Source organism: Trichosurus vulpecula, chromosome 6 (genome assembly GCF_011100635.1).
Source record: "Trichosurus vulpecula isolate mTriVul1 chromosome 6, mTriVul1.pri, whole genome shotgun sequence".
NCBI classification, from domain to species: Eukaryota; Metazoa; Chordata; class Mammalia; order Diprotodontia; family Phalangeridae; genus Trichosurus; species Trichosurus vulpecula.
The window spans coordinates 27279688-27307395 of record NC_050578.1 but is presented as its reverse complement, the minus strand read 5'-3'; the positions used below and the strand labels follow the sequence as shown (position 1 = coordinate 27307395).

The 27708-nt window shown below is 39.5% G+C and overlaps 1 protein-coding gene across 1 annotated transcript in view; it reads right to left on the bottom strand.

The window, feature by feature from the left end:
- Nucleotides 1-27394, bottom strand: part of WWC2 (WW and C2 domain containing 2) — a 253626-nt gene extending 226232 nt beyond the window's left edge. The window contains exon 1 of the mRNA XM_036763173.1: nucleotides 26794-27394. Within this exon, the coding sequence (XP_036619068.1) occupies nucleotides 26794-26924 (131 nt within the window). The 5' untranslated portion in view covers nucleotides 26925-27394. The remainder of the gene's footprint in view (nucleotides 1-26793) is intronic.
- Between the last annotated feature and the right edge of the window lie 314 nt (nucleotides 27395-27708).

Here is a 27708-nt window from a genome sequence, read left to right as displayed (position 1 = left end):
TAAAGTGCTATACAAAGTCACGTTTTGTTTTTTTTTTATTATTACCTGTGGTCTATATCTATAAGCTTCCTAATCTTGGACACTCTGCCTCTATTAATACAGCAATTCCAGTGATGACAGGAGGAGCAAAAAGGAAGGGGCTAATTCCAGAGGGAATTTACATGTGTGGTGTAAGCACTTCCGGGTTTACACAGCACTTTCCTCATAACAACCTTGTGCAAATATTAGTCCCAATTCTACAGTCAAAACTTAAGAAGTTTGCCCAAAGTTACACCCCAGCTAGTAATTGGCAATGGTGGACCTCAAACCAAGATCTTCAGCCTCCAAATTCAATGCTCTTTTCACTGCTATACCAAAAAGGAAAAAATCAACAGTACCTGGTGATGGATTGGATACCCAGGGAGGAGATACAGACAACCCTGATACACATTTAATAATTCCCTTGTGAGACTATATATAACTGCTAAATTGCATCCTATAGACTAAATGTTATAGGAGCACAAATATTAATAAAGGAGAAATCAATGAAGGTTTAGAGTAGCTGAGGAAGTTTCTTTAAGAACCTTTAAGAACTAGAGCTGAGCCTCAGATAGGAGAAAGGACTGGAATAAATAAGTAAAGAGGGGCTGGAATATAAGTGCAATATAAGCAAAGGCATGCAGTGTTTCTAAGAAAAGGGAAGGGGGCCTATTGGGAGTAGGAAGAAAAAAGGTTGGATTAATAATAGGGGTGGAGGTCCAATTATCAAGGACTCTGAAAGTGAGGGGTAGGTCTTTAACAGATCCCTTTTTTCTGCCCCTATTAAGTCTAAAGGTTTAGGAACAGAGAAGTTAACTTGATTTAAAAAAAAACGACAACAAGACAATGGTTACAGATGATTGATCTCACGATAATATGCAGGATGGATTGGAGCAGTGACATCCTAGGATCAGAAGAGGATGCTGCAATCATTCAGGCCCAGAGCAAAGAGAGGGGTGGTTGTAATTAAAGCAGAAAGCCAAAGATGCACAAAAGACATTTTCCATGGAAGATCTGACAGGACATCAAAGGGGAAGTTTGAGTTTGATAAACTGAGTTAACATTTTAAAGTAACATTTGAATTAAAGGTGAAAAGACACCCAAGTAGATTGAATTAGAGATTTAGAAGTCATTGACTTGGAAAGGATAGATGAGTCTGTGAGAAGGAGGAGTCTGCCAAGGGCTGGCCAGGGATTAGGCCTTGAAGAATATCTCTGGTTAGGGAATAGTAGAACAAAATGGAAAAGGACCAGGGAGCTGGGAAGGAAACAAAAATAGTACTGTAATTTGCCACAGAAGTCACGAATTTAAGGGAGAGTAGTTTCAAATAGAGTGGGAGTAGTTAGCATTAAAAGTAGTGTAAGTCAGAGAATAAAGACCAAGAACAGGTCACTGGATTGATCAAAGGAGAAATGGTTACCCCCTTTGACACAGTCATTTTTGGTAGAGTGGTAGTGAGACAGGGTGAGCTGTGGGGTGTTCTGGAAAAATAGAGAGATAGAAAATGCGGCCCATTCATTGAAAAAGATAAATACTGTGGGAGCTAGGTGACCTTGAAGAGAATCCTAATTCTAATGAATGCTGTATGACCATGGTGTAACCAAGTGTTACACCACCTCATTATTAATTAATTTAATTAGAAATTAATTAGAAAATATAACAACTTTTTTTAATAAAGTCATCAAAAAGAAACATTCTTCTCAAAACTACGCATCATTTTGCTTAACTAAATCAGGACTGGCTGGCTATGTAGGTGAAAAGGCTAATGAGATCACATTTTTCCCCAATTCATGGGAGAAACTTATGATACAAATGAAATCTTAGCACAATACTCTATTTATTTTAGAAGTATGGCAAGAGCTCTAAGATAATAAGGAAATGGATTTAATTTAGTGAGAGCAAGTTTACTAGACAGGTCTAACGACATTTGTCTTAAAAACTAACCCTACAAGATCTCATTGTACCTGTTCTATGAACTTCTTGTACGGTGGAGTAGACCGAATGTCTACCGTATTTATATGCTTCCAATGAGAGGAAATATAGGTTTGTAGCTTTTCTGCAAGAAAAGTCATCTGAAGCTAGGAGGCAATATAATTTAAGGATTGGAATGCCAGATTAAGAATTTAGGAATTCAGTTCATACACTAGGTTTGCCAAGTCTTTCTCAAGAAGCAGAAGTCACAACCTCCCTAATACCTGACTTGCAAATTTGAGTCTCAAGGATTCATTTGATTATTAGAGGATGTATGAAACATTTTGTATTCCAGTCCCTGACTCCTATTGCCAAGCACATTATCAGATCTTGAAACTTCAAGGTATCTGAAAAACAAAAATAGGAACTCAGGACCCCCAAAGCATAAGGTATAGAAACTACCAGAAGTGGAATCAGGATGACCTAGGTTCAAATCTTGCCAGAAACATTTCCTATCTGTGTGACCCTGGGCCAATTGTTTCTCTATCTGTAAAATGAGCATGATAATAACATTTGCAAACTGTAGACTGCTATAAAAATGCTAGCTGTTATTATTATTTATTACTATTACCTATTTAAGAGGGTTGTTGGATAAAGCACTTCACAAACCTTAATCTAAATGTTTTACCTACCACAAAAACTTCAGTTTTTAACATTTCATGAACCACTTTCTATATCTATACTTCTGTGAGAAGTTTTCAATCAAGCTCATATGTCCCGAAGAATTTATGTATAGAATATATTTATGGTATAGTACAGACTGTAAACCACAGTTATGCTTTAGTCTTCCATAAGTCAATGAAGTTCTCTGGGTCTCAGTTTCCTTTTCTGTAAAATGAAGGGGTTGGACTAAATGATCTCTGAAGTCCTTTTCACTTCTAAATTCTAATTACCTCTATATGCAAATACTTGCAAACACATTAACTTTTCCCTCACAACTCCATCCCTTATTCTTTACAGAGAAAATTACTGGAAATACAGTTTAACATAAACCAATAAAATTTGAAAGAAAATGACTCATGCAAAATTCTTCCCAAATCTACCCCAAAATATTTCAAAACTATATTAATTTTTAATTACTTTTTATGAGGATATTTGTATTTAGGGTTTTTCAATTCAATTTAGATTCAATAATTAAGTAGATAATGCCACTTTAATCTGGACGTACTTAAGTGTCAGCTTGTGAGGAATTAAATTTCTTAGGCATATGTCTCTGTCACAAAGATCAATGCAGTCACATCTTTGGATGCCAAACCACAGATGTCTGACACTTAAGAAACTCTAAGTGATCTTATTTAAGTTACCAAAGATGCGCATCACTGCCCCTACAACATCCAAAAATGATTCCTACCTTGGAATTCACTACATGGAAGCTTCATAGCTGTATACTGCTATCCTCAGCATTGAAAATCTATTTTTAAAGAAAGTCTATTCCCAGGGAGGCCAAATCATTAAAGAAATTAGTTAATAAAATAACAGCTAGCACTTATAGAGCAGGCTAAAGTTTGCAGCTTAGGTGGCTCAGTGGATAAAGCACCGGGCCTGGAGTCAGGAAGACTCATCTTCCTGAGTTCAAATCTGGCCTCAGACACTTACTTGCTGTGTGACTCTGAGCAAGTCACTTAACCTTGTTTGCCTCTGTTTCCTCATCTGTCAGATGAGCTGGAAAAGGAAATGGCAAATCACTCCTGTATCTTTGCCAAGAAAAATCCAAATGGGGTCACAAAGAGTTGGACACTACTGAAAAACAACTGAATAACAAAAAAGGTTTGCAAAATGCTTTATAAAGATTATCTCATTTTACCTTCACAATAACCCCGGGGAAGTAAGTACTATTATTATCCTCATTTTACAGATGGGAAAACTGAGGCAAATAGAGATGAGGTGATTTGTCCCAGGGTCTCCGGTCTGACTGACTCCAGGTCCAGTGCTCTAACCACAGCAAGACCTTTTTATCTAAAGATGCCTGGCTCCAATGCAGTTACGGTTCTAAATCCAGTTAAAGTCAACAATGGCTAAAAGTTATCTTTAAGAAAAAGAGGTCCCTTGACAGCTCCCAGTTTGACAGGCAAACAGCAATTCTTGGTCTGGCCTCTTTGGCTGGTTTCTGCAGAAATACCTGAGAGTGCATACACACCATCTGCCAGCTCTCCCAGACCCATCAGACACCCATCAGACATCGACCTCAAGCAGGCAGCCTGGGGAACCTTCCTTGGCTCCTGGGCCAGGAATGTGGGATCTTCCTATTGACTATTAACCAGGATGGGGGAAGGGCAGGGAAGAGAGAAAGAGGAGGAACTAGAACGCACCTGGAGCCTAGGAGGCAGGTGAAGGTAAACAAATACCTCTTAAGTTAGACAGAGCAAAGGGTACACAGGCTTTGTGTGTGTCATGGACCCCCTGGGCAGTCTGTTGAAGCCTACAGCCTACTGCTACCTGCCCATTACATTCTTAGCACATTTCTCTGGATGGGTAAATAAAATGATGGGAAAATGCTATTTAAATTCATACAAGTCAATCTTTTATACTAACATTTCTAGTGAAAAAGCTAGTTATGAAAACAATAGAAACTACTGGCTAAAATAGATAATTTGGGAAAGTCTTTGTGGATTTTAATGATACAATGATCTAGTCTAGTCTATCTCTGGTGCAGTGGATAGACCCTGGAGTTAGGAAGATCCCTCTTCCTCAGTTCAAATCTGGCCTTGGAATTACTACCTGTGTAACCCTGGGCAAGTCACTTAACCCGATTTGCCTCAGTTTCTTCATCTATAAAATGAGCTGGAGAAGGACAAGGCAAACCACTCCAGTATCCAGCGACCCAAATGGGGTCACAAAGAATCAGACACAAATGAAACAACTCAATAACCACAACATCTCTGTTCCAAATTGTCATGGTGCTGTGTGTTATTTAACTCTGATCAGTACCAGTGGGTAATGATGGAGAGTGGAAGAGGGGAACTACAGTACTGTGGGTTGAATAATGCACACGACTCTAGACCAATCAGCAAAGAAGAATGAGAATACCTGTGTGAAGGTAAGGAAAGGGATGTGGAAAAGAAGTGAGTTCATCAATCATCTTCTCTTCTCTGCTATCCATATGTGCTTTAACCATAGCACAAGTCTATTAGAATGGCTTTTTTTCCCTGCTATCCCATGTGCTCAGAAGCCACAGCAGATTAGTACTTAGGGAATGTAAATTAGTTCATTTAACAACTATTTGCTTATATGTCCAGTGCTGATAGGCGCTAATTGTTGTCGTCTTTCAGTCCAATTGTGCCCCACTCTTCCTGACTCCATTTGGGAATTTCTTGGCAAAGATACTGGAGTGGTTTGCCATTTCCTTCTCCAGCTCATCTGATGGATGAGGAAACTGAGGTGAACAGGGTTAAGTGACTCACCCAGGGTCACACAGCTAGAACTGTCTGGGGTCAGATTTGCACTCAGGAAGATGAGTCTTCCTCTCTCCGGGCCTACTATTCTATCCACTGAACCACACAGCTACCTGGATAGGTACTAAAGAGTTAAATACAGTAGAAGATCAACCTATCCCTCCCCCTCAAGGGGGAGCTGAGCTCTTGGAATCACAGATTTAAAGTTGAAAGGGACCTCAGAGACCATCTAGTTCAACTACCTTATTTTAAAGGTGAGGAAACTGAGGTCCAGAGAGGTTATATGACTTGCCCAGGGACACACAGGCAATAAATGGCAGGGCTGCTATTCAAACCAAGATCTTCCTGACTCTAAATGCAGTGCTTTCTCCACTGCCCCACACTGCCTCCAAAACATGAGTTTAAACAACCATTCAAGAACTGTTTGTCCTGCGAGAATACTCTACTTAACAATACCAACTGGTTCCCTAAAAAGATCCATCAGTAAACATTTATTAAGTGCCTACTATGTGCCAGGCAATGTGCTAAGTACTGGGGATATAAGAAGAGGCAAAAGATAGTCCAATCTAATGAGGGAGACAACAATGCAGACAAGTATATATACAGAACAAAGAAGAAATAATTAGCACAGGGAAGGCACTAAAATTAAGAGGGGTTAGGGAGGGCTTCAAGGACTTGAAGGAAGACATGAAAATCAATAGTGGGAGTAAAGATGGAAGAGAGTTACAGGCAGGGAGAAGTAGGTAGTAAAGTGTAAGTAAGAAGGCTAGAAAGATAGGACAGGGCCAGATTATGAAGAACTACAAATATCAAACAGAGAACTTTACACTGCACCCTGGAGGGATTCCCTGCAACTTCTGTGGGAGGGAGGGGGCGGGGGATACACGATTAGAACGACACTTTAGAAAAATCACCTTGGCAGCTAGCAGACTGGCAAGATGACTGGAGTAGGGAGAGACTTGAGACAGAAAGACTAGTTAGAAGGACACTGAAGTAATCCAGGTAAGAAGAGAGGAGAGAGGGCAAGAAGTAAATAAAGAGACCCAGCAATGGACTGGAGATGTGGGGTGAATGAGAATGAGGAGTTGGGAATGACACAGAGGTCAAGAAGGAGGAGGATTGAAAATGGCCATTAAATTTGGTAATTAAGAGTTCATTGGAAACTCTGGAGAGGGCAGTTTCAGTTGAATGATGAGGTCAGAAGCCAAACCGCAGAGGAGCGCTCTAAAATCTATGATGTCATGAATTCAGAGAGGCCAACAGTAGAAAAATAGAAGACAGATCTGGCGATGCTAATATAAACCTGTGTGAGTAATGCATTCAAGAGCAAAAGAGAAAAGAGAAGGGTTTTAAGTTGGTCATTATTTTACTCTCTCTTGTGTGTACACAAAGTACAGCCTTCTAACCCAAAGGGGAATGGGGGTGGGCTTACTTGGGAAAGGAGTCCCTGGCCTCTGCAAAAATGTAAACAGAATGGCCAGTTATGTTTCTCTGTGGCAGCTGTGTAGAAGACTAGTGACTTTGGGGCTCATACTCAAGGAGTAAGTCTGGATGACTGAGAGAATGCAGGAAGGGGACAAAGAGAGGTTTTCTTTTCACGGTAGTCCGGGATTCTCAGAGGGAGAATTAGAGTTCATTATCACTATAAATCCCTGAGTATTGGCTAGTTCCCAGACTCCATGCCTTTAACTGGGAAGCTTCCTTACCCAACCAAATTTCCCAGTGAATAAGTCAAACAAATGCGGGGGGGGGGGGGGGGGGGGGGGGGGGAGAGGGGGGAGCAGGCAAAGCCCTGCTAGATTGTTAAGTCTCTGAATCATTTTCAATTCATGGAAAAAAATCTAGCCAGTAGTACCCCATTGGAGAAGAGTAACAATACTACAGAATCCCAGCTTTTGCAGGAGCTGCATGCAGTACTTAAATTTTCGTACAAATGGAGCAATTTGTGTACTTTGCAATCATCTCTAGTGGAGGTACACACTGCCAATTTAGAGAGCACAAAAGAGTATAATCAAAATTACACAATCCACAGACCACGAATCAGTGAAACTCCAGCCAGGGTAGGGTGGGAAGCAGGGAAACAAACACAGGGACAAAAGAAGTCTTTAGAAATGAGATAACTTGTTACAAAGGGAAGGAAGAAAGTCCGGGAAAGGGGAAAAACTAACAAGCTTGAGAAACTAAGGCTAAGTCACAAGCTTTCTATGGGAGCTACAATGTTGTTCTCTTCTCTACCCATCAGACTGGTGACTAAAAGGCCTCAACGCTTGACTAGCCGGCTGCATCTCATAATGTCTTTCCTCATTTGAATAGTATTTTAGGAATGTTTTGTCAATGTGTTGGATGACTATTCATTTCTCCTGCATTCTTTCTTTCACTCTTAACAATTATGGCTGTATTAAGTTTCTTTTCTCATACCTCCATTCTCACCACCGAAGGATAGGCTATTTTTACCTGTTAAATTCATATCTTTGTTCACGTTTTCTTGAAAAGGCAGAGTTAACTTTCACAACTGTTGCTCATGGCAACAACACAGGAACAAAAGAAAATATTTCTCGCATGCATAATCGAAGCATTTAATTAAAATTCACACACCAAACCTGGTTCGAAAACCAAGTCAAAAGTAAAAAACAAAAACAAAAAAAAAAAGCCATAGAGGATCCCACGTGGAAAATACACATGGTGTTTATGAGGCTACCACAAAGAAGGGGAAAAGAAGGGAAAATGTGTGAGAAGGAGAAAAAATGCCCAACTTATAGAATGCCTGTTTAACAGCACTTTGGGTGTCTACAAACCCTGATGAAAAGCATCATGTTGGTTGCTGATCAGCTTTGGATCACGGAATAAATAAAATAACACAATTAGTGCACTTCTCTTTTGCAGGTTAAAGGCTGTTTAGTGAGAGGCCAATCTAGGCAGTTTGTAGAACCAGCCCCTTAAACAAGGCACTATACCAACCTATCAGTGCTAATTCCCCACCTCATCCCCTCTACCTCCAGCCCCTTAAGAGTCAGGCAGTTTGTGAAACACAGCCAAAGCAAAAAGGGAAATGAAGGCTATCCCTCCGTATCCCACTCTATTTGCTTTAAGCATTTGTTGGCAAAAAACCAAATGTTTACTAGGAATCAGTCTTATAAAATAGACAATACTCTGTATACACCTTAAAATCAATTATACGGTTTTTTTAAGTTTCTTTTTTCAGATAATTTGGGAGATGTTTGGAAAAGTGGGCTGATAAAACATTATACAGTGGAAAGAGGGCTGGATTTGAAGTGGGAGGACCAGAGTTCAAATCCCATCTCTGTCGCTGTAACTGTGGGAATGTCATTTAACCGTTTAATCACAGGCTTCAGTGTCCTCACTGGTACATTAAGAGGGAAGTTCTAAAGCTATGATCGCATCATCTAAATGCTTTCATTTACAGGCTGATCCCTACCCTTTATTAGCAACTGCTAGGACAGGGTGGGTGGGGAGTGAGAGGAATAACTGGCTAGGTCTCAAAACTACTTTTAGGCTGAGGTGGCAGGTAAGAATGTTCCCTGGCATCTCAAATCTAAATCTGTATGAGGATTTTTAAAAGTGCAAGTAGCAACCACGTTTATTAAGCCTCGTGTATTATTATTTGTTTAAATATATAATGTATTTAAACATATTTATATACACGTATATTTGAGTATATTTAAAGTTATGTAATACACTGGGATACAAATTAGTAGATGCCTAGCCCCAGTTCATAAGGGGCTTATAATCTAGTTGGGGATAAGTTAAGAACATAAGATGTAAACACTTCAAGACAACAGAAAAGACATCAGAATCTTTCAAGTACTGCACTATTGGAGTTTTGAGGGAGAAACCTCTTTAGGATGCAACAGTCAGGGAAAATTTAAGCTGGGCCTTACAGGAAGAATAGAATTGGCAAAGGGTGTTAGAGGCACTAATGAACAAAAGCAAAGGAACATACGCAAGGTCAATAAATACTACTGGAATGGATGGATGGGTGGGTGGATGGATGGATGGATGGAGGGAGACATCAGCTCAAGATCAGCCTGGCTAGAATACAAACTGCTTAAAGGGAAGTACTGTGAAAAAGTTTTTAGAGACAGACTGTGGAAGTCCTGAAATTTCAAAGTAAGAAATTTGCATTTCATCTTCTAGACAATAAATAAGGGGTTTTGGAGCGGAAGAAGGGCCTCTACTTCAGAAGTATTATTTTAGTAGCTCTCTGAAGGATGGATTGGAGAGATGGGAGAAAATGTGGAAGGGAGATCACTTAGAAGGTCACCTCAGTGTTCCATCCATGAATTGGAAAAAAAAGAGGGTATATTTTGGATGTTAATGGAAAAACAGTAACACTTGTCACTTGATTGACTCTTTCCTCTTTCCAAAGAAAAGAACATTTTAAACCTGAGTGACAAGAAGCAATACACAATTATAGTAAAGTGTTGGGCTCCAACACTCCAAAGAGTCCAGAGAGCTGTGGGTTCTGATATTTAACTCTGATATTTAACTAGCTCTATGACCATGGTGTCTTTAAGCCCTGTGCAAAATGTGGACAACATATATCTGCAGAACCAACCACACAGGGCTGTTGTGAAGAACAACTAAGATAACATATGTATGGTATTTTAGCCATTAGCATAAGGAAGATAGAAGCGCTTTTGATAACAATAAGAAAGGTGAGAGAGGCATTCAGCCCATAGTGCGAGAGATGAGGAGTTAATTTTGGAAATGTTATATCAGAAGATCTGGTAAGCTATTCAGACAGAGGCATCCAGCCAGGAGACTAGAACAAAGGAAAGATGAGGTACATTACAAAAATTTGGGAGTCATTTGCAGAAAGGTAATAACTGAACCTCACCTGTAAAATAAGAATGTTAGACTAGAAGACATCTAAGGTCCCTTCTAGCATGAAATCTATGATCCTAAATGATTTTAAAGGGTTTTAAAGTATGAAAGAGGAGAGGTGTCTTTGCATCCCTGGTGCCTAGATCACAGTAAGCACTTAATAAGTAATTGTTGAAGCTGAAAGTGAAGAGATATCCAATGGATGGCCATAAGCTTCTCAATAAAGTCAGAGTTGAGATCATCTGCTGAGAAGGGAAGCAGGGGGAATGGCTGGAGCCTTAGGGGAAAAAAAGACAGGTTGGAAAAAAGATACTTCAGTGACAGGGAGAGACAGTCAAATTAGAAATGATTATAGTTTATAAAAAAAAAAAAAACCCAGTAGAGGTTAAGTAAAAAGCATTCACAGCGGATGGACACATACACACACACACACACACACACACACACACACACACACTCTCTCTCTCTCTCTCTCTCTCTCTCTCTCTGCAATGAGCTTGCCATTTCCTCAAGAAGCCTTTCAGGAGGTTGGAATTGCCTGATGGGGGTAATCTAGTCATGTGGACTAGCAGAGAATGAAGCATTCCTGAATTGGCAAACCAAAGAGTCAAGAATGAAGGGAAGTGAGAAATGGGATTAAGGAACCGGAGTTAAGTCAATAGTAAGTAAATAAGCATTTAAGGGCCTCTCACATGCCAGGCACCAGGCTAACAGTGAGGGGTTACAAAGAAAGGCAAAAGGCAGTCCCTGACCTCAAGGAGTTCTATCTGATGGGAGAGACACCAAACAACTATGTACAAACAAGGGATATACAGGATAAATAGGAAATAACAAAGAAAAGGCACTAATAAGAGGACTCCCACCTGAGAAGATGGATTTTAGTTAGGACTTGAAGGAAGCCAGGGAGGCCAAGAGGAGGAAGGAGAACATTTCAAGCATGGGGGATAATCAGAGAAAATACCAAATGACTACAGTTCAAGGTGAATTCAAGGTAAAAACTCATTATCTAGACCCTGACCCTCTCCCTTCTTCCCTAACTTTCCTAATTCTATTGAAAGGATCCAGGTTCATTACCACAGTCACCCTTCTCTCTCCTTCACCCCTCCTATCCACTTATTTGCTAAGTCCTGTGCATTGTACCACCACATTATGGATCCCTTGGGTTCTCTCCCTCCAATCTGGCCCCTCTCCAATCAATCCTCCCCAGTACAAGAAATGCCTATGGCTTCCCCTCTTGCTTCTGGGTTTAGCTCTCAAAATCTTTTGCATTCTGGCTACTGGTCCAAGCTTACTACGTGTCACTTTCCTTCTCCAGCCAAAGTGACCTGCTTGCCGATCCTCCTCCATGACAACCCATCTCCTGTTTTCATACCTATACACAGGTTGTTCCCTATACATGGGAGGCACATCCCCTACCTCCTAAAATACTGAGCTCCCTTCAATGCTCAGTTCAGGGACCACCTCCCATAGGAAGACTATCTTTATTCCCCCAGTTGCAAGAGCTCTCCCTACCAGGGAAATCACTTTGTATATATTCTGTACTTAATTTCTATACACATATTCTATATTTAATTTTCTCTGTACATTCTCCCCAACAGAACAGGACATAAATGACTTTAGATTTCTAGTACCCAAAACAGCTCCCAGCACATACTAGCTGCTTTTTAAATGTTTGTTGAATGAATAAGAACAAAGAAATCATTCAGGTAGCTAAGTGGAGTCAGGAAGACCAAAGTTCAAATTCTGCTTCATTCTTCTAGTTGTGTGACCCTGAGCAAGTCCCTTATTCTCTACTTGACTCAGTTTCATCATCTGTCAAATGAAGATAACAACAGCTACCTTGAAGGGTGGTCATGAGAATTAAAGGAGGCAATATTTGTAAAGCACCATCTAGCTATTAGTTATTTAGTGTTCAGGAGGTACGCTGTATGAGGCAGTAATCTTTGGGGATAGACACAAAGGTAAAAACAAAATATCTCTGCCTTCAAGCAAATTATATTCTGTTGGGGAGAAATAGCATATACATAGACACATAATATAATCTATGTATAATATAAAATATATTTAATCTATGTATAATATTTGTATATCATATTATACATATAATAATTTATAAAATATATCAATTATATAGATACTATATAGATATATATTAATAGATCATAGACTAGAGTTCAGCCAATAGTAAGTAAATAACCATTTATTAAGAGCCTCTTACACGCCAGGCACCGTGCTAAGGTTGGAAGTAGAAAGAAAATTGCCTGATGGGAGTAATCTAGTCATGTGGATTAGCAGAGTATGAAGCATTCTTGAATTGGCAAACCAAAGAGTCAAGAATGAAGGGAAGTGAGAAATGGGATTAAGGAACTGGAGTTCAGTCAAAAGTAAGTAAATAAGCATTTAAGGGCCTCTCACACGCCAGGCACCAGGCTAAGAGTAAGGGGTTACAAAGAAAGGCATTCACAGTTCCTGACCTCAAGGAGGTCTATCTCATGGGAGAGACAATGGGATATATATACATATGCACATACATGTGTGTATATATGTATATACACACATATGTATTGTATATATATATGTGTGTGTATATGTATGTATGCATGTATATAATCTATTTTAAAATCTATAAAATATAATAGATTATATTTTTATATAATGTATAATTTATATATAATTATATATGTAATATATTATATAATATATAATTTTATATCTAATCTATTTTTATATATATACATACATATATATATATATATATAAATAGAGGGGAAGATGGGGGAAGATACTAACAAACAGGGATGGGGAATCAGGATGAATCCTATCAGATATGGCACAAGCTCAACCTTGTAGGGAGCTAAGAATTCTAAGAAGCAGAACTGAGGAAAGGGTGCCTTCTGGGTATGGGGGCAGAGACATGCAGCCTGTGAAGAGGGAGGTGGGGAGATGGTCTATACAGGGAACAGCAAATAGGCTGGTCTGGCTGGAAGAAAGAGAAAAATACAATATACCTGGAACTGTAGGCACTGGACCTGAACTGTGAAGGGCTTCAAATGTCAAACAGGAAAGTTTACACAGTATTTTACACTAGAGACAACTGACAGTCATGGGGGCTTCTTAAGCAGGAGAAATGACACGGTCATACCTATGTTTTAGGAATGAGAATTTGGCAGCTGAGAGGATTAATTGGAGAGGGGACAGCCTAGAGGCAAGGACATCAAAACAGGAGCTCACTGTACTCAAGCAGTCCAGGTGAAAGGGGAGGAGAACTTCAGTTAGGGTGGTGGCTAAATGAATGGAGAGATGAAATGGATGGAAGGAATGTTGTGAAGGTCATGGAAATTGAGGAAGTTGATGAACTGGGTGTGATATTGAAAACAGAATTATATATCTCTAATTGGGAGGCATTTAGTAAAACCTTTTTATAGCACCTACAGACCAAAACGCAATGGAATGCTAGCTATTCTTTTTATGAGGGAGATGGAGGTGATTTCCACAACAATAAGGAGGTTGAGAGAAGGGTCCAGCATATAGATGAGGAGTTAATTCTGGATATGTCAAATCTTTTTCCTTGTGGAAAAGAAGAAAGGAGACGGGAAAAGGGACTTTAAACAACCTAAGTTAACTTTGTTGTCTGTGGGTCTGCAATTGCAAACTAGGCCTTTACTTGTTTTGTTAAACATTTAGCCAAGTTAAATATTGTTCATAAAAGCACAATCCTATGAGATTCGCTGTATCACTTAGCAAAAAGGTAGGGGGAAGGGAAAGAAGAAGTAGGGAAAGAGAAAGCAAATAACCTATTTCCATCAACAAGAATGAGTGACTATAGGAATAGCTAGCAAATTCGGGGTCACCTAGAACTATTGACAAGTCAAGAAAGCCATTATTAAATGAACAAGCTAACCCAAACTCACATTCCAGTCCAGTCACAGAATACAGCAAAGATGTAGATTACATGCACATGCCTTTATTTCTATAATTAGAAAAAGTTTGACATTTTTTTTCTTTAACCCCATTAAAAATGGAGGAGGAACAGAAGACTTGATTAAGTTGTACTTTAAATGAAACTATATACCAGTAAAATAATTCAGTAAAATTGAATGTAGTATTTTGTAACCTACTGGATTTCTATGCCATTTAATAAAATTCTCTTGCCCAAACCAGAAAAATATATATAGCATTCTATAATTTATTACGAAGCAAGAATTTTAAGCAGGGATTCATGGCACACATGTCTCTCTATGCTCTAACAACATATTTTACATCTGTTAGAGCTAATTTTCAGGGACTGAAGCCCACCCAGCACTACTACAGCCACTGGGGGAGGGGAGGGAGGGAAAGGAAACCAGACTAACAAAATCCATATTCAAAGCATCTTTCTACTTCCTCCCCAAAAAAATGCCATGGATAACTTTTTAAAAATCTTTCATTCTACTTTACTTTTTGGTTACTAAGCATTCATTTTCTCTTCCTCCACACATTATACACACTTTAAAAGAAAATACAAAAATAAGGCAATTATTTTTGAAGCCTAAAATATCTCTATCAAAATTTCCTTATAATCTAAGGCCCTTCCCCAAACCAAAAACAAATTTACATCCCAACCTTAGAAGTATTAATAAAACCCCAGTGTTGTCGTCAACTTGAGCTACACTAGAGTTTTCTTCTTTTACCATTAAAACACTCACCTCCTTCCAAGATTCAGAAAATCACCTTTAAAATTTCATTCTCTTCCTTGTTCTTATCACTATGGATGACACATACATACATACATATATATGTATATGCATGTATGTATATGATGTATATATGTATCTACATGTGCACATCCATATATATACACATATATACATATATATGCATATTCATAGAAATACACTTCAGAGAACAATATTTTTTCCTGATTCCAGTAGCCTCAAACTTGTTAGAAATTAGATTTTTTTAAAATGCAAACATAAAAGGTACATTTTTTTTAAGTGTGGCCTCAACTCAAACTCTAAAACATTACACGGCATCTCAAGAGGAAGCCATCCCTTAAAGTATCTCATAAGTACACCAAGAAGTTTAGTTTAGTGTTTTGCAGTAGAAAAATGGGAAAATTGTCCAGCTTATGAATTCTAACATAACATCTTTTTACTGACATACAACTTGACTACAGAAAATTTCTTTAGCCATCATGAGAAGCAAAAAGAGTATTCTTCAATTTTAACAAATGGTTATTATGTTCTTAAAGTACTGGTCCCTGTAACAAAGTTAAAGACTTCAATAATTATTTAGATCTTTAAGTATCAAATCAAGACCAGGAACTACTTAAATAACTGTAGGGGGGAAAATTTCATCACATTGTAGATCTAAGGTTAGAAGACAACTCAAGGGCCGTCTAGTCCAACTCTCATTTTACAGACAGAGAAATTGGGGCTGAAGGAGATTAAGTGACTAAGAGATTAAGGTCCCGGAGGCTCTAAGAGTCAGTCGGCATCTGAACCCAGGTCCTCTGACTCCAAAGCCAACACTCTTTCCACACTACCAAGTAAAAGTTTACCTTAACTAATACTTCCAGGAAGTCTCCCATCTAGGCCAGAGCCTAGTTAGTTTCTAAGATGAGCCATGTTCAAGAGGGCATGTTGAATACAGATCATTTATTGTTCTTACTTTCATTTTGAGTTTTCACTTATTTAAAAACCAAACTACTCTCTCAAGTTATTCCATGCCATAAACCACATATATGTACAAAAACATTTTGGTGGCTCAAAGTTGAAAAAGAAAAAAGTCTTTAAATGTGGCATTGGTCACCTATGGGCCAGAAATTTTACAAAAGCTCCTCAACAAAGCACCTGGTAGGAAAGATAGAGAATTTTTCCCTACTTGCCCAAATGCCCTCGCTGACCTCAAAAATTTTTAAAGTCCAATATTCAATTAAGATCAAGATTTTTTCACTAATCCTATCCAAATATCCAACCTTAAGACTTTGTAGTACTCCAATCATTTTCATAACTGCTACCTGAAAATGATGTAATATTTGTAAAGCACTTATTAACACAGTGCTTGCTACATAATTTAATAAATATTTGTTCACGTCCCTTCTTATGTTTGTCAGAGATTGGGCTAATCCTAATTGGGGAGCTAATCCTAATAACAGAAAGGTATAATGTGACTAAGCTAATGTGTAAGGAGTACTTTCAGTCCATCTGAAGTCTAACAGTCTCTCCCTCAACCCCCTCTCTGGTCACAAGAAGATGAATTTGAAAAACACATGGTGAAAAAAAGATCAGTTAAGTCCAGGGGACAAAAAAACTTCAGGTCTCCCCTACAGAACCAGATATCTTATTACCTTGGTACGTTCCTTCAAAAATGAATCACCTATGTGGATGATGTTATCACAAAAAGTCATAAGGTCCAAACTGATTTTGGTAAACAAGGCAATTTATGAAAGCATGAATACTTAATCTAACTGATAAACATTTACTGGGGCTTACTCTGAGACGGATACTCCATTCAGAATGGACAAGGAGTTCACACTACAGTGAGGAAGATAAGGACATATACATAAATAAGTGATACAAGGCAGCTTAGAGTAAATGCAATTAAATTCTTAAAAATTTAATTCTGTACTATGGCAACCTAGTATATGGGGTAGAGAGCCATCTCCAGCTCAGAAAGATCTTGTTCAGATTCTCAGATTCTAATAACATACACTTCATGTTTGACTGGCCAAGGCTATGCCAAGACTAAGTTACAGGGCAGTTACAGACCATCCTTCATAGAGGAAGTTCCCTCCATCAATAAAATCATAGATCCACAGCCGCTGCCCCAACCGCCTCTCAAGGCACAATTCTAGATGCTAAGGAAACAAAATCAAAACATCTCTTGCCCTCAAGAACACTGAGCTCTCCTCAGAGATATAAGTGTGTGTATGTGTATATATATGTATATATACATATACATATATATAAGTATATATACAGGGTGTCCATAAAGTCTGTGTGCAATTTACAAGTTACAACTATTTTAAATTGCACATGGACTTTATGGACACCCTGTATATATATGCATACATACATACACACACACACACACATACACACATAGACATATGATATATATATATGGAAACCTGAAAAGAAAAAATAACTCTAATGACTGGTGGAAACGACCTCTAGAATCCCTTCAAAGGCTTCCAACAAGAGACAGCCCCCGACTGAGCCTTTTTTGTTGCTCTTCAGTCATTTTTCAGTTGTGTCTGACTCTTCATGACCCCATTTGGGGTTTTCTTGGCAAAGATACTGGAGTGGTTTGCCATTTCCTTCTCCAGCTCATTTTACAGATGAGGAAAATGAGGCAAACAGGGGTAAGTAGACTTGCCCAGGATCACACAACTAAAAAGTGTCTGAGGTCAGATTTGAACTCAAGAACGGGGGTGTTCCTGACTCCAGGCCCAGAGTTGTATCTAGCTGAGCCTAAGAGAAAGACAAAGACTTAACTGGGCCTAAGAAGGAGAGATAAGGACACTGTTCCAAGCCTAGAGGATGCTGTGTGGAGTCTGGAATAGCCAGTAATCCCATTCTGTTGGAACAAAGAATCAGTGAAGGGGAATAAAGTGTAGAAATAGAGGGTAGATTCAGAGTGTGAAGGGTGCTAAAAGTTAGGCTAAAGCTTTGTGGAGGAGACGGGATTCGAGTAGGGTCTTGAAATAAAGGAAAGATTTAGACAGGGAGAGAAGAGAGTAGTGGGAAGGAAGGACACTGCAGAAGGATGGAAGCTAAGGCCAGGAAAGTACATAGAGCTTGCATGGAACATAGTGAGAGATGAGGCTGACATGGGAGGTCAGAGGCGAATCATCAGGGTCCTGAAAACAGCAGTCCTCCAAACCACAAGTTTGCTTCCAGACTGACCTCCCTGAAGCGAGAGATCAAGGAAGTAGTCCTTGTGGAGAAAGTATTCACTACCCCAACTATCCCCAAAACCACCTGCCCACCAACTGGCACTACCAGGCAAGTTAGCCTAAGACCCCTGAGAACAACAGCAATCCTCAGACTACTAACCTTCCTACTAGCCTAGCCCCAGCAGCCACAGAGGAGAGAAGCATGCTTTAAAGGAATGCAACCTGGCCATTTCCCCAGCAAGTGTTCTACTCCTTCCTGAGACACAGCTACAGAAGACCCAAAAAGGAAAGTGCTTGACACAGAAGTCCTGGGCACCATCAAATGGTTGAGTATCAGAAACCAATAAGGTTTTATTAGTGGAAATGACGTCCAAGAAGATGCACTGGGGTCTTGCCATTTGACTTGCAACTGAAATCCCTTATATGTGTAGTCTCAATTCCAAAGGACTCACGATAAAAAATGGTATCCACCTCCAAAGAAAGAACTGATAGGGTCTGAATGCAGATTGAAGTATACTATTTTAATTTTATTCTTTTCAATATTTTTTTGGTCCTGCGTTTTCTTTCACAACACGACTAACATGGAAATATGTTTTGCATGATTGCACATGTGTAACATATCAAATTGCTTGCTTTCTCAATGGGGAGAGGGGAAAAAGGGAGAGAATTTGGAACTCAAAATTTTTTTAAATGAATGTTAAAAATTGTTTTTACACAAAATTGGGAAAAAATAAAGATTATTTTAGAAATATTATTTAAAAAAAATATGTGTGGTGTCTCCCTATTAGAATGTGAGCTCCTTGGTACTTTTCTATTCACATTCCCAGGGCTTAGCATAGTTCTTTGCATGCAATAAGCACTTCATAAATGCTTTTTCATTTACCTATTCATCATTGGAGGACCCTGACTGCCAAATAAAAAGATGAAATTTCATTCTGCAGACAATGGGGAGGGGGAGATTAAGGAGGGAGTTAAGAGCCAAGACATGATACGATCTGATTTATGCTTTAAGATTACATTTACTGTAGAATATTGGAGGGATGGTAAGTAGAGAAACTTGAGGCAAGGTGATTATGGCCATAAAACTGGTGAGAGGTGAATGAAATCTTTTAATGAAGTAATGATTCTAGAAGACATAGAATCACTAAGGTTACAGGTACAGAAAAGATGCCCTTCTTGCATACTGTAGGTGCTTGATACAAAGCTTAATACCCCAATAAGGTAAATGAAAGAAAGTCCCATATAGACCAAAAAAATCATAACATAACTTTTTGTTGTAGCAGAAACACTGGAAACAAAACAGATTGTCATCAGTTGAGGAACGGCTGAACAAACCATGGCATATGAATATGAAGAAATAATACTGCACCATAAGTTATGATGAACATGAGGAATCCAAAGAACCATATTGAGACGTACGATTTGGTGCAGAACAAAGAAAGTAGAATCAAGAAAGCAAAATACACAATAACTACAATAAAGGACATTTAACTGTTTTTCTTTGTTACATGGAAGAATTCAATTGGGACGGGAATAATGTAATCAAATGACTACAATGTCAAAAAAAAAAAAAGATGAAACCAAAAGGAAACATCATATGAAATGTAATACACTAAAAGCATCCCCAATAAATACAGGAGTAAAGCAAGAACGCCTATTCTCTTGTGTCATTATCTGTTATCGTTCTAGAAATACTAGCAAAAACACTAACAAGACTAAAACATAAAAGTGCTAAGAAAGACAAAAAGGAAACAAAGCTATCCTTATTTTCTGATGACAAATTCCTTAAAAATCCTAGGGAATCAGAAAAACTAATTAAGACAAGTAATAGCTTTAGCAAAGTAGCAGATTTCAAAATAAAGCCCCCCACACAGAAAAATCACCAACATTTCTATGTAATAATAACAAAGTCCATGAGGCAATAATAAAAAGGAAAATCCCATTCAAAATAATTAAAAATTTATGACTCTTATGGAAATGTTTTGCATGACTACACTGTATAACCTATATCAAATTGCTTGCCTTCTCAATGAGGGAGAGTGGGGAGGGACTAAGGGAAAGAATCTGGAACTCAAAGTTTTAAAAATGAATGTTAAAAATTGTTTTTACATGTAACTGGGGAAAAATAAAATACTAAATAAATAAACAAAAAACCAAAGTAATTGGAAATTGCATAAAATATTTTGGGGGTCAATCTATCAAAGCATATTCAATACTGTATAGATTAAGTTACAAAATATTCCTTTAAGAAATGAAGACAATAAATAGATGGAGAAATATTCAGAGCTTAGGATCATTATTTTTATAATATCACCAAAGTTATTGCTACATCAACAGCATTTTCATGCTATACTAATCAAACTACCAAAGGGATACTTTACAGAACTAATAAAATGACAATATTTCATTGGAAAAATAAGAGGTAGAATATCAGAGAATATAATAGAAATGGGTACAAATGAATGAGGAATAGTATTTCTAGACCTCAACTGTATTATAAAGCAGTTCTCTTCAAAGAACAGCGGATACTGGTTTAAAAATCAAACAGTGGAACACTACAAGCCAGAACAGACATGGGAAATCTGATTAGACAAGAGAGAATCAGAAATAATGGAACTCAATAACTTGGTGTTCAATAGGCTGGAAAATACAAATTACTTAGGAAAGAACTCCCTATTTGTTAAGAACTGTTAAAGAAAATTGGAAAGTAGTTCTGCTGAAATTACACTTAGAATATCTTATAACATTTGTTGTTGTTCAGTTATTTCAATTGTGTCCAATTCCTTTTGATCCCATTTGCAGTTTTCTTGGCAAAGATACTGGAGAGGTTTGCCATTTTCTTCTCCAGTTCATTTTACAGATGAGGAAACTGAGGCAAACAGGGTTAAGTGACTTGCCCAGGGTCACAGAGTTAATACGTGTCTGAGGCCAGATTCGAACTCAGGAAGAGGAGTCTTCCTAGGCTTGGCACTCTATCCACTCTACCACCCAACTGCCCCTCATATACCATATTCCACAATAACTTCAGAATAGACATATAACCTTAATATTAAATATCATACCATTAAAAATTATAAGACAAATATATCACATGCCTTTCACAACTATGGCTAGGAGCGACATTCATAATAAATCAAGGAAAAGGGGTAATTATAAAAGATAAAAATAGATAATTTGATTATATGAAATTAAAAAGCTTTTACAGAAATAAAATCAATGTATCTAGGATAGGAAAGAAAGAGGTTAGCTGGGAGTGGCAGGGGAAATCTTTAAATCAAATATCTCTGATAAGGGTTTTGTACCCAAGATACCTGTATATAGACAGCTAACAGAACTGTAAGACCAAAAGCCATTCCCCAATAGATAAGTGATCAAAGATATGAACAAACAGTTGTCAAAAGAATTACAAATTATTAACAACGTAAAAGGATTGTCCAAATCAGTGACAGTAAAGAAATGGAAATCAAAAGACAATCGTGACATTTTACCTCATAACCACTTTATGGGCAAAGATGATTGATAAAAGATAAGAATAATCAATCCTTGAGAGGTTATGGAATGAAGGGCACACTGTTGGTGGAGCTGTGAATAGTAAAAATCATTTTGGAAAGCCATTTGGAATTATGCAAATAAAGGAGATTAAATGTCTATAATCTTTGACCCAGAAATTCAGCTACTTGGATTTTACCCTAAAAAGGCTATTGGCAAAAAGAAAGTTCCACATACAATGAAATATTAGTAGTACCACTTTTTGTGGTAGCAAAGAAATGGAAATAAAGCAGATCCTGATCAACTGGGAAATGGCTCAACAAATTATGGTACATGCTTGATATAGAATATTACTGAGCCATAAGAATGGATATAATAATACAGAAAAGTTATATGAACTAATGCAAAGTGAAGTAAGCAGGGCCAAGAAAAATAGACACATGATAAGTATAATAATGTAAATGGAAAGAAGAACCATAAAACTATTGAAAATGAATGTTTCAGAATTACAAAGAACAAGCTTGGTCCCAAAAAGAGATGAGAAGACATCTCCCCCACACCTCTGCAAAGGTAAGAGGTCCACAGGTGTGGAACACTGCATATAATATCAGATTTTTTTCAACATATTGATCAAGTTAACTGACTTTTTTCTCTTCCTTTTTTTCTCTTTAAACATTTTTCTTTGTTATAAGGATGGCTTTTTAGGAGGAGAGGGGGAGACAAGGGAAAATCTAGGTGATGTAAGAAATAAAGTATCAATAAAAATCTATTAAAAATAAAAGCCTTCAGCAAAAATTTAATGAATTTAGTAGACACATTTAAAACAGAAATTGAGAAAGGGACATGCATGGCTAGGAAACAGAATGAATGAGTGGAAGGAAATCAGGGCAATTGCCAATAGATAGAAGTTTTTCAAAGACCTAAACACTTTTGGTATCATCATATATATTAGCAAACAGTGCCTTCAACATAAGAGACACTTCATAAATGTTTGCCAAATTAACTAGAAATACTGGGCCCATACTTGTCTGTCTACCTTTCCTAATAATATGCTATTAGACATAGAGCAGAGTTCACTGTCTGGCAATACCAATATCTGCTTATGACAACCAACCTGTGCCCTCTGCAATTCATGACTCTTGGTCCCTGATTCACCTAAGGCTCACCCTGGTGATATAACCCCATCACCACAGTAAGTTAGTAAATGGATTCAGTCAACATTTAACCCCCTATCCACATGCCACAGAGAGAATCAGAAAACCAAATATCAGATCGTATCAGCATCACTGTGAAGTCACTTTCTGTAGCGGAGAGCTGATTTCACATATACAGCAAAACTGTTGTCACAGCGTAGGTAAAGCTGAAGGTAAATTAGAGAAGGCTATCACTTCATTCTGAATGAAAAAAGCACTGCCCCATTATTCCTTAACATTCTTCCTATTTACTCCTTACCCAGAAATGTTAAAGTCAATTTTATCATTTTCCTCTGCCAACAGTCAAGAAGACCTAGACCATCGGGCATGTTTCATGACCCACGAAACACCGATTAGAAGTGGTAGGAAAAAAAAGCAAGTCAACCAGCATTTATCAAGCACTCACATCCATATTCCCTGGAATTTCAAGGGGAGGTGTGAGGAGAGGGTAGGAGATAAAAGACATTATGGGCATCATAGAGTAGGTAGGTGATGCAGTGAAGACAGTACCAGGCCTGGAGACAGAAAAAACCCAAGTTCAACTCCAACTTCAGACACTTAACTAAGTGACTATGGGGATGATAACAGCATCTACCTCTCAAGGTTACTGTGAGGATAAAAAGTCACAATATTTATAAAGTGCTTTAAACATCTAAGGGCTATATAAATACTAGCTTTTATTATGATGATTGTATTTAGTCAAGCTAACTTGATCATGACTATTTAAAGGGCTAAAGAATATTTAGAAGCATGTTGGTCATTTAACTGTAATGTTGTTCAGTCGTGTCAAACTTTTCATTGACCCCATTTGAGGTTTTCTTGGCAAAGATACAGTACTGCCATTTCCTTCTCCAGCTCATTTTACAGATGAGGAAACTAAGGCAGGGTTAAGTGACTTGCCCAAGGTCACACAGTTAGGAAGTATCTGTGGCCAGATTTTGAACTCAGATCCTCCTGACTCCAGAGCCAGTGCTCTATCCACTGTGCCCCATAACAACCCCCCAAATATAATATATAATAGTATTTAAATCTATTCATAAAATATCAAGTAAACTGCCCTATTCACTGTTATTCCGAGGCCTCCAAGTTTTCATAGGCTGTCCTCCATCCCTTAGAATGCTTCCCTTCTTCATATCTGCCTCTTGGAACTCCTGGCTCCCTTTAAAGGTCAATTCAAATGTGAATTTCTTCAAGTGGCCTCTCTCCTGATTCCACCAGTTCTTAGTCCCCTCTCTGCCATGTACTGATTTTGTATATACTTATTCTACTTATTTACTATCCTACCCCCAGTAGAACATTAGCTCCCAGAAGAACTGTTGGTTTTTATGATTTTTACACCCAAGACCTAGCATAGTGCCTGGAGCATAGTAGGTACCTAAAAGATGCTTGCTGCTTAACAGGATTGACAAAAGTTGACAGCTACAACAACTGCCACCTCTTATACTGTTTAACAAAAACTATACTTCCATTAGTTATCCTAAAAAAAGAAACATGATTAAACCAGGAATTAAAGTTCTGCTAACATTGCTCTCACCTTAGAAAAGAACTTTAAAAAAAATCCCAATACTTAGAGCAAAAGTAGTCACATCTGTCCAACATCCTCAGAACATCCTAATACTAAAATAATATGGACCAGTTTTTGGCTTTTAGTCACATCAGACAAAAAGATGCACTGTTTACTTATTTTCCTGACAATAAAATTCACAACTGCTGATCCAATAACAGTTTAAAATAACACACAACTGACTTGTTTAAGAAGCACTGACACAGATAAGCCTAGCCATATAATTATATTTCACTTTCTATTTGTTTTCCTGGAGCATTTACATTTTCTGGCAATCTTTTTTTGGTAAATACAGAAAGGAAGATAAAATCTAAAGGGCAAACTGAATTGGAATAGGATTTAAAATGCACAAATATTTCAAGAATTTACTGAAATTTCAATAACCAACAATTACAAGTATTAGAAAAGCAGTAACTACCCTACAAATGTCAAAGGCAAATATTTAAGCAGGTGCATCAATGATGAAGTTCCATGCATAACATTAGAGCTGACATTTACTATCTGTTAAGTGGTTTCAAAGTGCAATGGGGTAAGTCAAATAACACGTTTACAGTGTTAAGTTTATGGCAATAGCTAATACGACTGGAGAGACCTGTAGAAGGTATGATGTTTGTCAAAACTTTCACTCTGCAAGAGGTGGGTAGAATTCTGACAAGACCTAGGTCCTGCACAAGGACCTTTTCTAATTTTCAGTGGGGAAACCTAAGCTGATACCTTCATGGATAATTTAACAAGGATTGTTCCATGAATTTATAATGTCATTTATAACTGTCTTATAATCGCCTTTAACAGCCTTCAGAAGTAATATATGAGAGGCAGAGGCAAACTACAGTATAAAGGATAAAAGCAACTATATTCCAGGGTTATTTCTACTTCAAATCTTAAAGAAGGGAATTTAGAAGGGGAAGCAATTTAAAGAGTCTGGTTATTAACTTCTCTGACCACATTCCATAAATAACTGAAGAAATTTCAGAAAGAGGTAAAAGTCCAAAGGGGCTGAGTTTGTCTTGATTACTGTTTTATTATTATTATTAGTATTACAACTGGCCAAATTCACCCTCCTAGAACTGATAACAACCAAATTACTGTTAAAAAAGAAAAAAAAAGTGAGGAGGAACAGAGATGTAAAATGTGAACACAAAATATTATTTAATTAAAAAGTTCCAAAATGGCTTAGATATATAGATACACACACATATAACTATAGGTGTGTACATATATATGTATATATGCGTGTACGTACATATACTCACATACACATACATATGGTTTCTTTTTTATATCTACAAGCAAGGAAAAGCAGAAGCTTCCCAAGGTCTGGAATGGGAGCTAACAGATGTTATATTAGGTCTCCAAAGGATAACAGACCAACAGGTCTCCTTCAGCCACCTTAGCTAAAGAATTCAAGACCTGGAAGATAAGGAAACTGCCCAGTTCAAGATCTCAAAGTAAAGGCTACTACTTACTATAAAGTAATGAAGCATGGAGTCTACATTTCTTCTAAGGACGGGAAGGTAGTGGAAGTCAAGTGAGCTATTGAACTGTATACATTACACCCTCTTAGAAGGGTGTACACATTTTCCTAGGCTTAACCTTTCTAGCAGAGCCAGGCTGCCAAAGTCTGACTTCTAAGGGGTGGGCTTGGGCTGTATACACTGTATACAGTATATAACTATATACGCTGTATATAGTTGTTAACTCCAACTATGAGAGAAGGGGTGGGGGTTAGGAAGTACTACTGACATATCTACAGGGAGCCTGGGTAATTCAGCTCCCCATCTCCCCCACTTCAAGCCTTTTGTTTTGGGAGGCAAAGCCTCCTCTGAAACGGCCTTCTGTCCCCTACCCTGGCTCTTAATCTCTTTGTGACTGTTAGGAGCTCATGGGAGGAGGAGGGCAACAAACCCCAGCCTGACATCTCTCCCAGCACTCGGGAGACAATCCATCCCACTCTGAGACGCTTTTGGTCCAAGAGGAGACAGGTTAAATGGAGAGGGGGCTGTCCAGGACGGCCTACGAGGGGCTGCTTCAGACCCTCCCTTCCCTGGCTCCTGCACCCGGGAGTGAGTGCTCGGAGGTCCAGCCCCCTGCACTCCCGGTTAAGCGAGGTGGGAAGAGGGGCCCTGGTAAAGGACCTGGCTGCCTTCCCCGAGAGCCGAGGATGCACGACGAGGTCCCCCAGCGCCGGCTGTGCCACAGGTTCAAACCCACCCCCCAGCGCTCGGCCGTCCCCCGGGCTCCCGCTGCACCTCGCCCCGCACTGGGCAGCAGCCGCTAGGTCTCCCGGACAACAAACGCCGCCGCCGCCCCTCTAGCCTGCGGCTGACCATTCGCGGCTCCCAGACGCCCTCAGCCCAGAGCCAGCAGGATCAGCTGGGAGGACAAGGGGGAGGGAAGGGGTTTCCCCGGCCCCCGGCCCGGCCCGGCCTTCCGCGCCCCCACCTGTCCCGGGGGTCAATCCAGCTGGTCTTCTTGGTGTTGTGATCGATGTAGAAAACCTTGCCGTCGTAGTCCCTGGCCTCCTCCCAGCCCTGGGGGAGCGGCAGCTGCCCATTCCCGGCTTTCCTAGGCATGGTCGTCGGCGGCCCCCCCGGGGTACAGCTCCTCCATAGGGACCGGGCAGGAGGTACCGGGCGGGAACACAACGACAGCCCGGCCCCGGGAGCCCCGCGGGCAGCGGGCAGGGCACCGCACGGCACTGCACGGCACGGGGACAGGCGGGGTGCACGGGAGAGGGGACCCCGACACGGGGGCTGGTGCAGGGGGGCGGCGTTCAGGAAATCCTGCTCCCTGCCCTGCTTGGGATCAGTCCACCATGTCTACTTCGGAGCTGGAGACTGATTGGGATTATCCCCCCCTCCTCCTCCTCGCCGCTGCCTCCGCCTCTTCCTCCTCCTCCTCCTCCCGGTCCCCCCGCGGGCCGCCCGACTCGCCGCCGTCTGGGCTGGGATCCGGGAAAAGCAGCGTCTTCGCGGCGGCGGCGGCGGCGGTGGCGGTGGCAGGGGCGGCGGGGGCCAAGGATCCTGCTCATTTGCATATGATTAGCATCCTGTCCCGCCCCTCCCGGCCACAGCCCCGCCCCCCGCCCTCCCCTCTGCTCATCTGCATGCACATTCCTCGCCGCCGCATTCCTCGGGCTTAACCCTGCGGCTCCCGAGACCCTCTGCAGCGCCCCGGGGCTGCCCCTGCCCTAGCTAAGGGGGTCAGGGGAAGGGAGGTTGAAGCTAGGTGGGAGGAAAGAGAAAGAATTTTAAAAATCAGCAAGTTCCTCTCCTCCCTCCCTACCCTCACAAAAACCTAAACACCTCTTTTTTTTTTTTCACCAGAATAGGAGAGATTGCAAAAGGGGAATTATTG